Genomic DNA, 16,462 nt, shown 5'->3' on the forward strand with positions numbered 1-16,462 from the left:
AAAGACAACACGGAGTGCAAATGACATTTACTGTGTGTGTGCGAGAGAGAGAGAGAGCGAGAGCGAGAGCGAGAGCGAGTCAGAATGCTAATCTACTGGCAGATCCACTTGAAGACCATCTGAACAAGGTGAATAAAAGGTGTCTTCTAAAATGCCAGAACAACAACAGGACAAACAACTAGACTGGTCCTCTTCCTGCTCAAAAACTATATAACTATATGGTTAACAGCTTTTTGTTGGAAATGTTATTCTTATTAACAACGATGCAGTGTTCTTATCCCAAAATCCCAAAACAAAAAATGGGCTGAACACATTTCAACAAAGAAACTTAAAACCCGATTAAACAGCTGAAACAAATCTGATCTCTAATTGTTTTTCTCACTTGCAGGCTGCATTAACATCTTTTACATCAACATTTCTGCTTTGTTCTTAACAGGTGAGTTTTTGTTTTTATGAAAATTAATTAATGTGCGTTTGTGGACTTTTAACTCACCTATCTGCAGCAGCACGGGAGTCACCAGCGCCGTCTCCATGGCGTAGCAGAACTCCCGGCCAAACATCACGGCGCCGTGCATCACCCATCTCTTGAGAGGAATGCCTTCTATCGACCCTTCGCTTGCCGACTCCTCCCCTCCTCGACCTCCCCCTCCGCCTCCCAATCCATCCGTCTCTCCTCCTGGTGCTCCTTTCTCCTCGTCCGGGCCCGATGCTGTGGAGTTTTTGCCATTAACCCCGCCCACCAGAGATCCGACCTGCATAGTGTCAGCCTCTGTGTTCTGGGGAGGCATTGTGGAGGGCATGCACGCGATGAGAACACAAGTGCACCTCTTCTAACACACTGATAAATCTGAGAACAATTACCTGTAGCTACAAAAGAAAAAACAATACTACTTCCCTGCTTCCACAAAATACTCGTATCAACTTACTTATACTTACTTTAAAAGTAGTAGTGTCTTCTTTATAGTAGCTTAATTATAATTTACAAGCTACAAATGTTGTAACTGGTTATATAATATTTACATCTATTACTGCTTTATAAGAAAAATCACCTGTTAAAGGTGTTCTAGAAGTGATGAAGTGCTAATACACTAGAATAAAAATCAAAAAACAGATAGTGACCCAGTGTGTGAGGTAATAAAATGTATCCAAGACTGGGTCCTGCTATCTATAGATCTATTATAGATCTAAATTTACTGAAGCAAACAATATTAGCACTTGGTTGTCCTCTGAACAAGCTGGCCTCCAAAAAATGTAACACGTTTTTAATCCTTCTCTCGCCTCCCAGAGCGAAAAAAACAAAACAAAAACAAAATCAGCTTTCCAAACGCTTGTAGAAAATCCCAAAAATAAAGGAAGCAGTTGAATTTTCACAGGAAGAGTGTGTTGTACATTCCAAAATTGAGTTTGTGCGTGTGTTTGTCAGGTGTGTGAGAGCCCGTCTGGAAAACTCACTAACAGCTTTATTTGGTATGTTGGTATGTCAGTGTTTTCATGCGTGTTTTTGCATGCATGGTGTGTGTGTGTGTGTGTGTTTGTGTTTGTGTGTGTGTGTGTGTGTGCGTGTGTATGTGTGTTTATGGCTTTTTTGTCATTGAGGTTTCTTCCTCTTTTTGTTTACTGTCTATTATAGGCAGTAAAAATCCATATAGAAGACCATTCAGTGAGTTCCAGAGTCATTTTGTGTACGAAGGGCTGGATGGAGGGCTGGATGACGGAGTGAGCAGCGGTGAGGGGGCAGGGGGGTGGAGGGCAGGCAGCGAAGGTTGGCGGAGCTCCTCTGAAAATCCCCATCGATTGGCTGATCAATCTGGAGGAAACCATGCAGGGGATTAGGACGTTTCCCCATTGACCAGCAGCAGAGATAATCATGGAGTTGGTTGAGTAGCGAGAAGGAGGAAAAAACAGAAAGGAAAACACCAATGAGTTACAAATGTTAAGCAGTAAGATAAGCTACTCTCGTCATTAGATTTGACAACTGTATGGTGGTTGGTCAGCAGTAGGTAACTCCTACTGAATGAGAGGCTACCACTTAAAAACAAACAAAATGTCATCAACCTGTGTCATTCATCTTCACCTCTATGATCAGTGTTTTATTTAATACTTTTCTTTGCCTGGTCACATTGTGAGATGGTCGTCTTAAGTTTCTCACACTATCACCATCATCATTATTATGTTGCATGCTATCTTTGGTCACAATACTGTGACACTGGCCACAATTAAACCTGAAAAAACAGCTCCTATGCAAACTCCCGACAGTAAAATCTACAGAAAGTGAAAGGTAAGTGATTATTTCAGGAACGAAATGCCGCCTTTTTAAATTTAAGGCCGTGAGAACCACAAACTAAATTTTAGTCAGCTTTATCATATTAGGCTGAAGGCAACAACAAGCCTGGACATAGACAGTTGAACCAAAACTATGTGCATGATAGTCAAAGAGAAAAGGTGGATCTGTGTAATCTGGGCAAACAAAACCACGTGTTTAAATGAGTTGTTTGAGACCATGCTGGCACAACAATTAAGACACACACACAGACACGCTGTATATCCTTTCCTATGAAAAGAGTCCATTTTTAAACAGTGTAATTGGTTTGAGCACATGATTCATCCTCGCACACACTCGGACAGTCTTTGAAACGCAATGGGAAGAATGAAAGCATGCGATGGGTTTCACGGGCTGAAAAGTTTACAGACTGAGCTACTGTTTCAAACAGAGGGCTTGTGTGTATGTTGAGAAGAAATGAGATATGTGGCTGGAGACAGAGGGATTGCTTCAGTTAATAACACAACTCATAGAGAGAGAGAAAAAACATTTTTAATATGATTTCCTACGGAGTTCGAGTCCAAAGTGTGTTTTTGTGTGCAGTGGGAACACCCAACACACACCAATACTTACCACGTGAAGGACACACACACATAGCAGTGCTAAGACCCTCATCAAGCCTCTTATGGAGAGATTGAGCAAACAAAATAAGAAAGGAGGCGAGAGAGAAAGATGGGTTTGAGCAGGTGCAAGGTGGGAGGAACAGGAGAAGGAGAGGCAGGGACAACAACATGAGACAGAAAAACAAGAGCAGAGGACAAAAATATGTTTCTTCTTCTTTCCATTGTCTGGGCTCTCACATGTTCTCATTAATATTCATGATACACTCAAGACGGTCATGAATACTGCACACACAGTCCTGTTTCCATCACCAGGATGTTTTACTGACTTATATAATTTCCTGGAGACTTAACCTCATCTTCAACCAAATCCTTGAAAATACAACTATTTACATTATGTGGATTTCCTTTGCGTGGCCAAAAGACAGTCGAGTCCTCATACCTGACCTCAGTCACAGCAACGGATTCCATGACAGTCCCTCTCCATCACAGGCATGCACACTAATTATATTGTAAATCCTACTAAATTTAGTGAACCGGAGAAAGAGCACCACAGCCTCCACCAACCTGACAGGGAGAGGACACCATGCGGCAAAGTGCCCAAAGCCTGTGCGGCAGAACACCACATGCCAACGATGACCAAATATTTAAGTTTCATGGGAACATAAGTTGGGGTCAGACTGGGAATGATGGGAAAATCCCAGCAGGGTGGAGAGACTGAAATTACTGCATTAACCCGATGCATGCAGAAGTTACTGTGTAAAGTAGCTTCATTACTTATTTTTCTTGACTCTCAATAAGTCTCTAATCAAACTTGATTAAAACTCCAATATGACACCAGCAGTGGGGACTCTTTAGTACAGGTGAGCTTGAACAGACAAACTTCAAGTCAACTTGAAAGTTGGGACTTATAAGTGATAATTTCTTGCAAAAAAAGTTTGCCACTAAGCAGCCGAGTGCTAAATAAAGTACCAAGTTTCAGCTTCTCCAAGTACTTCTGCTCACCCTAAGTCCCAAGAAATGGGCAAATATTTATGGTCATGTCTTGTTTGTCCTATTCCAGCTTCACCCCTTTATTTTCCTCTTTGGTTTTTCTGGCCACAGTAACTTCCAAGACTTTGGTGAGTGGTAAACCCCAATGAAATCTTCAAAAACATCTCTCAGGAAACATTTTGGTGACTGCAATGACCCTACGCCCATGTTGTGATACAGTCTGTTCCCTCGACTGCAACCACGCAGTGGCAGAAAAAAATTAACCAAATGCTCACTGATTTCAGGAAATATTTGTGTCTCTGCAACTTGTAAACGTTCACCTGGCTGTATAGGAACTAATAAAATATGTAAACGTAAAACATTTTTGCGAAAATGTATATACATTATATGACATACAATATGGTTTGTAGAGCAAACCATAAGTGTAACTACTTGGTATCCGATTTATTTTAGCTACAAATGTCTTGTATATGCTGTAGGTCTGGTAAAACAGACACAAACGTGTCATTTTAAGGTTGAGTGAAAACTGTGTGAAGCATATAGTATATCAAGGTAAAGAAGACTGAAGAAAAACAAGCAAAGCTGCTGCCGTGTATCCATTCACCTCGCTGACATAGCTGCCTGGACTGTATCTGGTATTCTCAGTCCTACAAAACAAACGCACACACAGAAAACACACACACAGACACACACAGACACACACAGACACACACACAACAGTGAATGCTATCTGATTGCAAGTCTGTTCACATGAGCATCAGGAGCATCTGTCCTACTGTTTTGTGTGATAAAGAAGGGATGAAAAGGATGAGGGTAAAGCAGAGGAACAGAGAGAAATGTAAGAAGGAAGACGAAGGGGGTAGTTGGACATGCGTATGGTAAGAAAAGACAGAGGGGGCAGGAGCTAGAACACATTTAAATATTTGCCTCTAAGACTTTGTGTTGAGAGGGACGTGAAGAAAGAAAAACACACAAAAGACGAGAGGAAAACAAGAGCAGGAGAGAGGGAAAGGAGAGGCCTGTAAAGGTCAAGAGTCGTCCTCTACTGTGTCTCTCAGATCAACACACACACACACACACTGAACACATGTAGCCAAGGTCTATTTTAGTGAGTGTTTATTCTTGTGCCACGGACTAGATTACCTGCCACACCATCATCTGCCTCGTCTACTTGCCCATTGCTCCTCTGTCTCTTACATGAAGACACCAGACAGTCTCATGTCTGCTTTAATAATGAACTGAACTTAGACATAGACATTAGGCTAAAACTAAAAGTTAAAATGAATATGGATGAACCGCAGAGGTGTATGTTATGCTTCTGGCCAATTTTGATTCCAGATCCCATCACATGTGCAACGTGTGCTTTAAATTCCTTCCTGTCCAAAGGCAACAGAACAAACACAGTCTCTGTGTGAGAACAACTAAGCTAATCATATAGTCAACAGAAGTCTGTAAATAACTCATACTAAATTAACTGATAACAATTTTGATAGTGGACACATGTATAGGTACCAGCTTCTCAAAAGGGATCTTCAGATTTTGAACTGTTTGTCATTGGTAATCATTTTCTAACAGTGAATCGCCTAAAACTAATCTAGACTAAATTCAATTATAGAATTACTCCCTATGTGCAACCCCATATCTTTGTGCATCTATGAATGAACAGTGTATTTCTACTTCTAAAGTCGTCTCCAGACTAAAATCCCATCACTGTCAAACCAGGCTGTGTCTGAAAATGAGTTTTCCACACACCAGTGAGGCACGTGAACACAGCAAACGTAACACACACAACATATTACTGACCCATATAGTCAATTCAGCTAATTGTCACACACACACACACACACACGCACAGTTTAAGAACATCTATACCCACAGAAGAAAAACATATAAACACAGGCTCCTTTGCAAAGCTTCACATGCACACAAACACTTGAACATTCCCATGAAAAACAACCACACTCCCAGATTTGGGAAGCAGATGGCAGGGATAAGTACTAGTGGGAGTGAGAGAGAGAGAGAGAACAAGAGGTAAACAGAGTCTGGATGTGTGCACTGTGGTGCAGTGCTGCTGCAGTGCAGAGAGTACGAGGGGGGGGGGGGGGGGAGCACATGTGCATCAACGTGAAGTAGCATCAATGACAAAACCTTTAGTCATGACACAGGTTTTCCTCACAGTCATCATCACAGCATTTCCTGATACGAATATGACATACCTGCAGCTCACATACAAATGATCATATGCACGCACGATTACTTTGTTTATGAGAACCAGCCACATATATGGCTCTTTACATTCTGACAGATCTAAATGAATTTCCAATCACAGCCACACCTGAGCCTCACAGCTGCCTCTGTCCGAAACTAAATAAGTGTCAACCCTGGTTGTGGTCAGTGTGCTGACAGTTTGATCAAAACAAACTGGACTGACTCGAGATTTCATTTTTGAGGTTTTGAGGTTAATTCCTACAATTAAGAATTAAGAAATAGGTAACAATAAAGAATTCGGCTATTAACAGTATATGATGAGGCCACATATTTAGCATTATTACTGATCATTTTGCACAAAAGAACTCAGGTAAGAACAGGTACAGTCACTGAAACTAGGCCAGTATCTAACCAACCACATAGTTAACATCATAATGAGCTACTTCATCAAATGTAAGCGTGAGGAAATGATAATCAGTCATATGACTAACGTTTTGAAGCCAGTTTTTGTCATCGACAACAGGTTTCAATCTGGTTTTTGCATGGTTCTCACACACTAATCCAACCGAGCTGTGTCTCTAAGGTCATTAAGTCATTAATGTTACTACTTTTAATACACAAACAGAAATACTTTGAGTTAAGAGGCACAAAATAAGACTATTTTGAGAGCCTCTTAAAATGCATGTGCAACAGTTTCACAGCCAATGTTAGCATAACATTATCAAACGTTATCTAAGCTGTTAAATTAGAGAGGACAGGACTCTGCTGTGTCTAGCAGCCAGTGATAACCCAGTCCTTGTGTTTATTTTTAGCACAGCTGGCTAACAGGCTAGCTAGTTAGCACTCTGGCTGGCGTACATGTCTACACCGCAGGCAAGTCGGCAACAGCTATCTGATTTATTAAAAAAAAGAGAAAAAACAAAAACAAAAAAAATAAAAAACCACGAGTGACCTTTTTAGCTTCGTTGCTCATTTTGCTGCTTTGGATATTAGCAAATGTTTTGCTTCATTATAGCTCCACAAGCTACTGTGGGATTCAGGCTAGGCTGAAAATAGCACGTCTGTGCTTAAGGAGTATAAAACCCCAGTCTAGAAAGGACAATGAAGGTGATCAGAGTTGTATAAAGTCACTGCAATATTTACGGTTTGTAACAAATTCTTATTAGTTTGTAGGTTACTGTAGAAAACACACAAACGCTGCACTGTGTTTAATCCTCTAGGCCTATCTGAGCCCGTCTAGACAGTCGGTGTCAACGACCCGTCAAATCTCATACATCTAGTATCATATTTATGTAATATGCTGACCCAGAAGCTCTTTTTCAAAACTAGCGAGCTACCAAACGCTTGTCAAAGACCCCTGATGTCAAAAAGGTGGGTTAACTCATGCATGTCCTAATGTTTGAAGCTGGATAGTGTGAGGGTTTGACAAGTAGCAGCCTTGGTTTCAGAGGCACGTTGCTGGCTGTGTGTTTGCCACACACACACACACACACACACACCATTGGTAATTGTAATTGTACTCAGCGTACAGTACCCCCTACCAAACATCGTATTACTGCACCCCCGCCTGCGTCCTGTATTTCTAACCTCAGGGGGGCTGCCCTTTTGGAGGGACTGTGTGTGTGTGTGTGTGTGTGTGCATCTTCCCCTTACAGCCCTCTGAAGCCTTTACCCACAAGGGACCTAGACGCCAAACAGTAAAGAGCATACAGTGATACATATCTCCTATTTGTGGGTGTTGTTTTTCTATCTTTGCAGTCATCATAGTGGCCAAGCCCCGTCAGTCACACGCTCTCTAATCATAATAAATAAATATACACCCTAAAACTCAGCAGTGACCCACATACAGTCACTCCAGCTCACCACGCGAGCCCACTTGACCGCAAAACACCAAAGCACCCAATAAAAAGCGCTGTTTTCATCTTGTAACAAACATCATCATCTCACTCCTACAATGAGCCAAAACACCAGCCTGCGCAGGCATGTTTAGGATCGCACGAGACCTCAAGATGGTAAGTTTGAAACCCCACCCACACGTCTAATGGAATATTCCACTGCAGAGCGAACACACACACACACACACGCTCATACACACACTTACACCCCTCTTCACACACACATGCACATGCTTGATGCTGATAAAGAGCAACTGAAATCAACAGCACTGCCTGACCTGCGTCTCTTTTGCATGCAGCTGTCAACAGTAAAATCAGTGAGATTTATGACATTTATGTGAGAATTTGATAGATGGGAGTCAAGTTTATTTCCTTGTTCAGTACTTGTCGTCGGCAGCACAAAAACGAGAATTGGCACATTTAGTGTGGGTTCCATACAAACCAAACTGTGTCCAACAAGCTCACCAAACCTGCTAACACTACATAAAAGATGCACACAAATACAAACTGTTACTAAAACTGGCCACATGTCAGTAGATTTGTGCCAGCAGCCTCTGTGCTAACATGAGGGCATGAATCTAAACTCCACAAAAAAGAAATGCAGATTATGGGTTTTTGGCAGACATATCAAGGTGTAAACAGTCTGATAAAACTTGGATAAGTTCAACCAAGACGTTTACAGATGGCCGAGTGATATGCGACACTGAGTTGCATAAATTTCCGTCTGCTCCTGCGATAAACTACCTTTATTTGTAAAAAGGTGTAAAAGGATGCCATGTTGAAGCCTCTTTCTTCTACTGTTGCAGGTCCATCAGCTCTAAAGTGAACAAAAGTGTGTGTCCATTACTTTGAGTGCAGTATTACTAACAGTGTTAATGACATTACTGGCACAAAGCCAGTTACTCTCTCTCCCCTCTTTCAGCCCAGACACCTGACTACCTGTCGGCCTGTACAGCCTCTTTCACATGGATCAGTCTGCAGATACGGAGCTGAACCGATTGGCCGACAGAAAATCAACATGATGCTAGGATCATAGCTGGCACCATGCAGGCTGCTGTGACTCATAAACTCATAAACTACTGCTGTAATTGTTGATGACTCATTGTCATTTTCTAGCAAAAGTACCAGAAAATTCACTGGTTTCAGCCATTAAAGTGTGAATATTTGCTGGTTTCTCTAGATTAAGCTTGCCATTTTTCACTTTTTCCTGACATTTACTGACTTAATGTCAAATAATCAAGTGATAATTCTTCCATAAAAGGATCATCTGGCAATTCGCTTCACATTTATTAATCATTTTCAAATTGGGTTTTTAAAATAGACAAAAAATAATCCTGTTTCCCATTTGCATCCCAGCTACACAAATAATAATGGAAATTGCAAATAACTGTGGTGTGTGTTTCACTCTTGAAGCCCCTAAGTCAACCAAGATGCAGCAAAATAAGAAATAAAGCTCTCTGCCAGTCATCTCTGGCACCCACTCAGTTCTCTGGTAATTTAATTGGAAGGCAGGACATCAGTTTGTCCTGAGATATTTGTTGCTCAGAATGAGTCAGTAAAGACGGGAACAGTGACTGGAGGGCACCCAAAAAAAAAAAAAAAAAAATGCCTTAAAAGTCTCAAAAAGTTTCTTTATTTGATTTAAAGTGAACACATCTAGAGTCGGACAAAATGCCTTTGGACAAGTTGAAAGTTTGACTCCGAGCGCAGATGTTTCAGCAGAGGCCAAATGGCTGAAAAGTGTGGTGAAGCCAAATTTGTTCAAGCTCTGCAGACAAGTCTGAGATCGGACAGATCATGATGTAGTTGAAGATAGTGAGTAAAACTGCAGCAGAGACGATTCAAGGAGCATCAGTGTGAGAAATATTTCTCCACTACATTTTTGTGCACTGAAGATTTTATTAGCATCCACGCATGATAAGAGAGCAGAGGACTTGTTGAAATGGCTGTGAAAATAGATAAGACAACTGAACAAGGCAACAAACCTCACAGCTCCCTGATAATTGTTTTCATTGTAATCCGAGAGGTTAAGTTCGTGCTGTTACTGGCTTTTGCAAACCTGGCTGCGTTTGTCATCTGGAAAAGAAAAGCATTCCGCACATGAACAGGTTTATGAACAAGATTTCACACCTTCAAATCCAGCTCTGACTGGGTCAAATGGCAGCTCATTGTTCTGCTGTGATAGCAACAGCTACAGATGCAAGAAGGTACAAACCTCTGACAGGGGTCAGTTATTTTCCACATGAAGAAGTGTGACTGCAGGTGACACTTAACAGTTAACTGAAGTGTGACAGACTGGAAAAAAATAAAACATGAAAATGTGCTTCAGGAAGTGGGCTCTGGTAGACATATCATGGGCTCTTTTTACCTGGCATAAAACGTTCAAATGTTTCCTAATTACACACTATTTTGGTCAAAATGGAGCTTTTCTCTCCAATTGTTTTCAAACTCACGACGTTCACGCCTTCATTTTCAGAGTGGAGCTCACGATAAGATCGTTTCGACTCCTAATTGTGCTGACGTATTACGTCAGCGAAGAAGATGTTGGATGCAACACTGGAGCTCAAGATGTGGAAAAACGAAAAGTAAAAAGAGGAATAAGGTACAAGCAAAGAGCAGTGGAGAAGGAACAAATCACAAAAAAAGACGGGGGGGAGGGGGAGCTGACAGGAGAGCAAGCAAACAACTATTCTTAGAGGACATTTTGTATTATTGGCTATCTGTGCATGTGAGTGTCTGTGCATGTCCTCCAACTCAAAGCCAGGGCTAAATACAGTACAGCCATGTGAAATTGACTTTGATAACAGCCCACAACTAGAAAATAACCAGTCATGCATGCAACGCTACTAACTGTGACACAAACAAACACAGTAACTTGTCAATACAGAGCTCCTAAACTGCAGATGACTGCAACCATAATGTCTACTTTATGTTTGCTCTAGATTTGTACGTGTGTATTTGAAGAGCTCAAATGAGACAGATAAGCACTTTTTACCCTCCTAGAAAGGAAATACCTGACCAGAATCTTGAGAAGTCGTGCCAGATCCTTACACAAATCACATTTTAATTTGCCAGCTGAAACAAAATGTTAAAAATGTTTTTTTTTTTAAAAAGTATGTAAACAGACCAGCCGTGTGTCCCTCAGCTGCTGCTGCTGCTGCTGCAACTGGCACAACAGCATTTATACTGTGTGTGTGTGTGTGTGTGTGTGTGTGTGACGAAGACATTGATGTTACTGATGTAAGTGAGATAACAAACACACACAAATACATGAACCCATGGTGTTGCGCTCTGATCCGAGGGGGGAAACACACTCTTTTCTTTCCTTCTCTCTCACAGGTCTGTGTCCAAAAAGCTCAGCACCAGTAGGAAGTAGGGTTATCTACACACTGGATCAGAGCTCCGGATACAAAAGCAGAACTGCTGTTTTTAAAGTATGTATGTATGTGTGAGCACTTAGCTTAGGTTAGCACAAAGACTAAAGAGCTGACAAACTATTTCCAAAGGTCAACAAATACCTGCCAGAACCTATAAAGCTCACTAATTAGCACCTTGTATTTCCTGGATTGTCGTTGTCACCATGAAGTTTTCAGACAACTGTACCCAGACAAGAAATACCCGTCTGTAAAACAAGTGTGTCATTTTCATACATACACACATACATAACATGTGTACATTGTGAGTCATTAGTAGGCTGGCATGTGGATGTTGGTACCTGTGGACAAGGCCGGGCAGAAAGCAAATCAACTAAATGTTTTTAGTTTAATGCCAACTAAACTTTTTCTAATTTTGTCCTGCAACTGTTCCATATCTTTTTAATAAACTTGTCTGCAGCACGACACCTTTTTTTGTTTTTTTTTTTGTTTTGGGGATCCTGAAAGTCACCCGGGCTTCTTCATGTGCTGTGGAAACCATTAAATAAACCCATCTGGAGCTGCAGTGAGTGTTGGCATTATTCAACAGCATGTACATGGATGTGTTTGCGCCACATTTCACCCCAAAAACTCTCCTTTTACAGCTAGAAACATGCACCAGCGGTCTTACATAAAGTCATCTGGACAAGGAGTATGTATGCAGGCTTGTTATCCTAAGATATTAATTATGTTTATGGAAATACAATCCACTTCACTATGCAAATGAGCAGATTTGTATGCAGGCAATGATCAGAAGCCTTTTTCTGTGACTGTATGTGTTTACACGGGGTTGTTTGTTCTGTTCACGGTATGTATATGACTTCATTAATGTGCGGGCTCTTGTGACTGTCATGCACACGACCACTTTCTCGACTGCGCTGTCAGTAACTCGGCGCTGACTCACCACCAGTTGACAGTCAGCCAGCATTTCATCTGGAGGAAGTGGACTGCTTTCACTTCAGCTGAACTAGCTGCGCACAACGCAAAACCCGAATTGCATCTCAAGATGTCAAACTGAAGCCAGACGCACAGAAACTGATTTTTGAGGAAGACACCGTGCTGAGGTGTGCAGGTCAACCCAGACCGAGACCACGACCAGATCACGCTGAAACCACATATGCTGAAGCGCATCCAGTCAGTATTGTGCGGTGGTTTACAGCAGAACAGAAACCCATTACACATGAAAAACAATAGAGGGATCACATCTGTTGGCTATTTACATGTCTTTAGGGGTGTTTGTTTTGTTTTTGTGCAGATTTACAGGACTAAACAGCAAAATACAGTAACACACATAAGAAAAGGTTATAATGTGATGAGAGTAAATAAAAAAAAGAGAGTGCTACATTCATGGCCTTGTGGTTTGTGTGGAGGTTTTTCTTTTTTAACTCACCAAAAAGCCGTGAAAGCTTCATAAATGTCGCTGAGACGTTGCCGTTTTGGTCCAGGCTGCGATACTAAGCCCTGCAGTCGTACCTGAACATACACAAAACACAGCAAAACAGCCGTCACCAAAAGGCACACAGACAACAAACATATACACAGTATGTTTGTGCATTCAAAATAAATCAGTAGCTGACTGCAGACAAACAAAAGCAAAGCACAAATTCTCTCTCATGTCTCTCATGTCACGCTTCCACTGTAGAAAAATTATTTGACAGAGCTGCAGCAGCCAAAACACGTTTCTTTGCTTCACTGAATGAATGAAGGAATAATCATGCATCAGCTATATTTTAAGGAAATGTCCCCTTGGTATGCAATATTAAATAGATGCTCTGTGAAGTAAGTAAAACACTACCCTTCTGGCAAAACAACAAAAGGTGGGGAGGCCCCATCATTTGCCGTTTTTAGCACTCGGGCTTTTCTTAAGGATTCATCAATAATGTCTGATGTGTGAGCAGATATTTCTGACATTGAAGCCAGGAATCCTTTGGCACTTTAATAACACCACAATTAAATGCACTAACTAATAATTTCTAAAAAAATAACTGAGTCACTTCCTTTCAGCCGATCAACTTCACAGTTATGAGTCTGTTCTTACAAAAGCCCACAAGTGGAAGTGAGGGCTAATGACATTTAAAACGCACCAGAAAGCACTGCTAATGGAAACACAGATTGATATGTGTGTTTACTGATGACTGACATGTTTTCTTTCTGTTCAACACACACACACACACACACCCTGCGGTTGACATCTTCTCTCAGTCACTTTAACAACAACAACCTGCTTCTTCCTGGTTAATGACAGCGATGCAGTGATGAAGGAAATGAAGCTGCTTTTCTTTTTCTCGGTGTCCTCAGCGTCCGACCTGCAGCCCTGGGCCTCCTGTGCATGCAAACCTGCTGTACCTGCTTCACATCAACAACACTCAGCACCTGGAATATAACCCTGCAGCCTTTATAATTAGAGCAACCCAATTATGCAGCCTGACCTGTCCCAGCCTCTCTTCTCTTTTTGTTTTTGACACAGGCCTATAGAAACTACTAAATACCTCCTCCTCCTCCTCCTCTCTCTCTCTCTGCAGCAGCAACCTGAGATGCTGTGTGTTACGCTCGACAGAGCCGAATAACAGCAGCTACAAAACGCTTAATATCCGTCCCCGGCCGTCGCCGGTGCTTCAGCCGGACCCCGAGCTCACCTCTCCGGGTTGTGTCAGCCGCTGGCTCCGGGTTTTAATCCGCTCAGCACTCGGACAGTCGCTCCGTGCTGCAGCAGCCTTGTTGCATAGGTTGTCCGTTGCTCCTGCAACTGAAGCCAGGGCTTTAAATGCGCCTTTAAAGGAATATCTGTCGGAAGAAGAGACGTAGCCCGACTTCCGCCGACGTCACGGCTAATCTGCATAAAGGGGAGGAGGTGATTTATTAAAGGGGCATGCCGTGAGTTTTTAATCCAGCGTCTCCTCCACTCTGCTGTCTTCTTTTCCACTTCAGAGGGAGATAAAAGATATTTTCAGGCTTGTTGTCACTTTGTAAGGCTGCTGTGTTTTCCCCTTGGAAAAGAGGTGACTAACCTCACGGGATCAATAAATAAGTTGTATTTAATAGTAAATAATATTCTGCTTTAATATTAACATTAGACCCCCCAAGCAGAAGTAATGTTATATGTATGTAGTTCATGTCTCTGTGTTTTTTGAGCTTTTAAAGGTGATCCAGGTTCACCCGAGCCCCAAACACAACCACTGGGTTAAATAAGGAGCTGATATTACAGATTATTTCTCTAACTAGATAAAAATGGTTTAAAAAATAAGGATAAAACAACAACAACAAAGATCCATATTAGCTTTATCAGAAGATGCCTCCCTGTTATGTATAAAATGCAGCGGTCACAGCCGTGTTGTTTCAGTTTATATTGTGCTTTCGAGGCACAGACCGTATTTCCGGATTTGCACTATAGGTCACTAAGGCTCTGCAGCCTCAATTGCTTATTTGTCCAGTTTTGATAATCCAGTCTTAGACTGAAAGTGCCCAGCACAGCAACAAAATAATACCATACTATAATATACAAGTGAGCACTGATGCTCGTTGGGGTTACTTTTTTCAACACTATTTATTAAATGACATCAATATGTACAAAAGTTAAAGCTTCACTTTAAACATCACTTTTTGTTTCTCTTGCTTTTTGCTCCATATTGGGTTTCCATGTTTCTTTAAAGTTATGTTAAAACATCTGTGCTGTTGTCGGCTGTGCGGTAAACCAGCTGTTACAACATACCCACACTTAAGGGTCTGACAGATGAAATGCACCTCATTACAGTCCATACCTTCTATAGGCGGTGTTCCCCTCCTAAAAGGGTAAAAACCCATCCAACCTGCTCTCTCTGACATTCCCTGCAGGATGGGTCAGGAGACGACAGCTGTAGTTTGCTCATACAAGGCCATACGACCCTAAAAACATCAAGTAAAACAGCAACAAGCACCACAGAAATGTGACAAAACTGCTTTAAAACATTTAAAGGCTGTCGAGCTGCCAGATTCTCTGCATATAAGCACAGAGACTAATTACAAGGTTTGGCCTTTAAGGTCTTGTTTGTGGAGAAAATGGTGCCATAACACAGACACATAACAGACGGAAATGTGAGGAGAAAATGAACAGTGTCCTGACAAATAACTGCTTTTGTACATCCAGTACAAGTCAAAAGCTGAAGATGATGCTGTTACACAGGGAAGATTCACGTACGTTTGTCCAGAATAACACATGATGTTGCAGGGATGTAACACATCACTGTCACACTCATGAAAGGGTATTTATCTCAGATATTTCCTAAATATTAAGACAGCCAATCATTTTCCACCAAAGCATCATCTGAGAAGTTTAAAATCAGCAATGAATGTATCCACACGGTGACTTTAGTAACACTGGGGCACTTTATTTTAATGGGTGTTGACACAGCACCAACCTTACCACAGAATACACCATCATCCTACTCCTACTCACCCGTGTGTATTAATCCACTGCTGAAAATAGTCCATAACAAATGCACTTTTTCACTTCAGAGTTTGCTAAAACTATAGCCCCTTGCTGTTTTTGAAGCCGCCAAGCTTTTCTTAAATTAACAAGAATACAATAAACATGTGAGAGCTGTTAATATTCATGTCTTCGCACACAAACTAGAGAAGTGAAACAAAGAGAAGAACAAATTCATGGTCCAGAACAGAACTTATGATGTGTTAAAGGGAACCAAAACCCAGTTGATCTTTTTCTCAGCAACCACAGAGAAACACACACGTGCCTTCTTTAACAAATCTGATTTTAGGTTACGGCACAAACAGCAATTGTGTTGCTTAGATTAGAGGAAACTGATTAAGAGCTGCAGGAGAAACTTCTCTTCCACTGCTGCTGAGGTGGAAGTGGACGTGCGGAGCGAGAGATTAACAGCTGCTTATGGCTTTACGTAAGAAAAACAACGTACAGCACGCAGACACGTACAAACTCCTGCACAACTGCACAGCTACACATCCAGGTGCACAGTGTCAGAAGCACTGGGAGGGTTTCAGTGGAGATTTGATGTGAAAACACCTTGACTGGTCCCATTCTCCTCTGATATGGCAGCCTGCTGTTTTTCTTTGTCATGCATC

General features: G+C 41.6%; 1 protein-coding gene across 3 annotated transcripts in view; it reads right to left on the minus strand.

Annotated features, from left to right (window-relative positions):
- Positions 1 to 14,160, minus strand: part of LOC113153689 (solute carrier family 45 member 4) — a 39,818-nt gene extending 25,658 nt beyond the window's left edge. The window contains exons 1-3 of one of the 3 annotated variants that reach the window (XM_026347415.1): positions 14,026 to 14,160; positions 12,780 to 12,862; positions 494 to 1,807 (exon numbers count right to left, since the gene is read on the minus strand). In XM_026347415.1, the coding sequence (XP_026203200.1) occupies positions 494 to 800 (307 nt within the window). In that variant the 5' untranslated portion in view covers positions 801 to 1,807; positions 12,780 to 12,862; positions 14,026 to 14,160. Of the gene's footprint in view, positions 1 to 493; positions 1,808 to 12,779; positions 12,863 to 13,610; positions 13,816 to 14,025 lie in introns of those variants that run through there. The other 2 variants (XM_026347417.1, XM_026347418.1) reach the window with 2 other exon arrangements.
- Between the last annotated feature and the right edge of the window lie 2,302 nt (positions 14,161 to 16,462).

The sequence above is a fragment of the Anabas testudineus genome, chromosome 11 (genome assembly GCF_900324465.2).
Source record: "Anabas testudineus chromosome 11, fAnaTes1.2, whole genome shotgun sequence".
NCBI classification, from domain to species: Eukaryota; Metazoa; Chordata; class Actinopteri; order Anabantiformes; family Anabantidae; genus Anabas; species Anabas testudineus.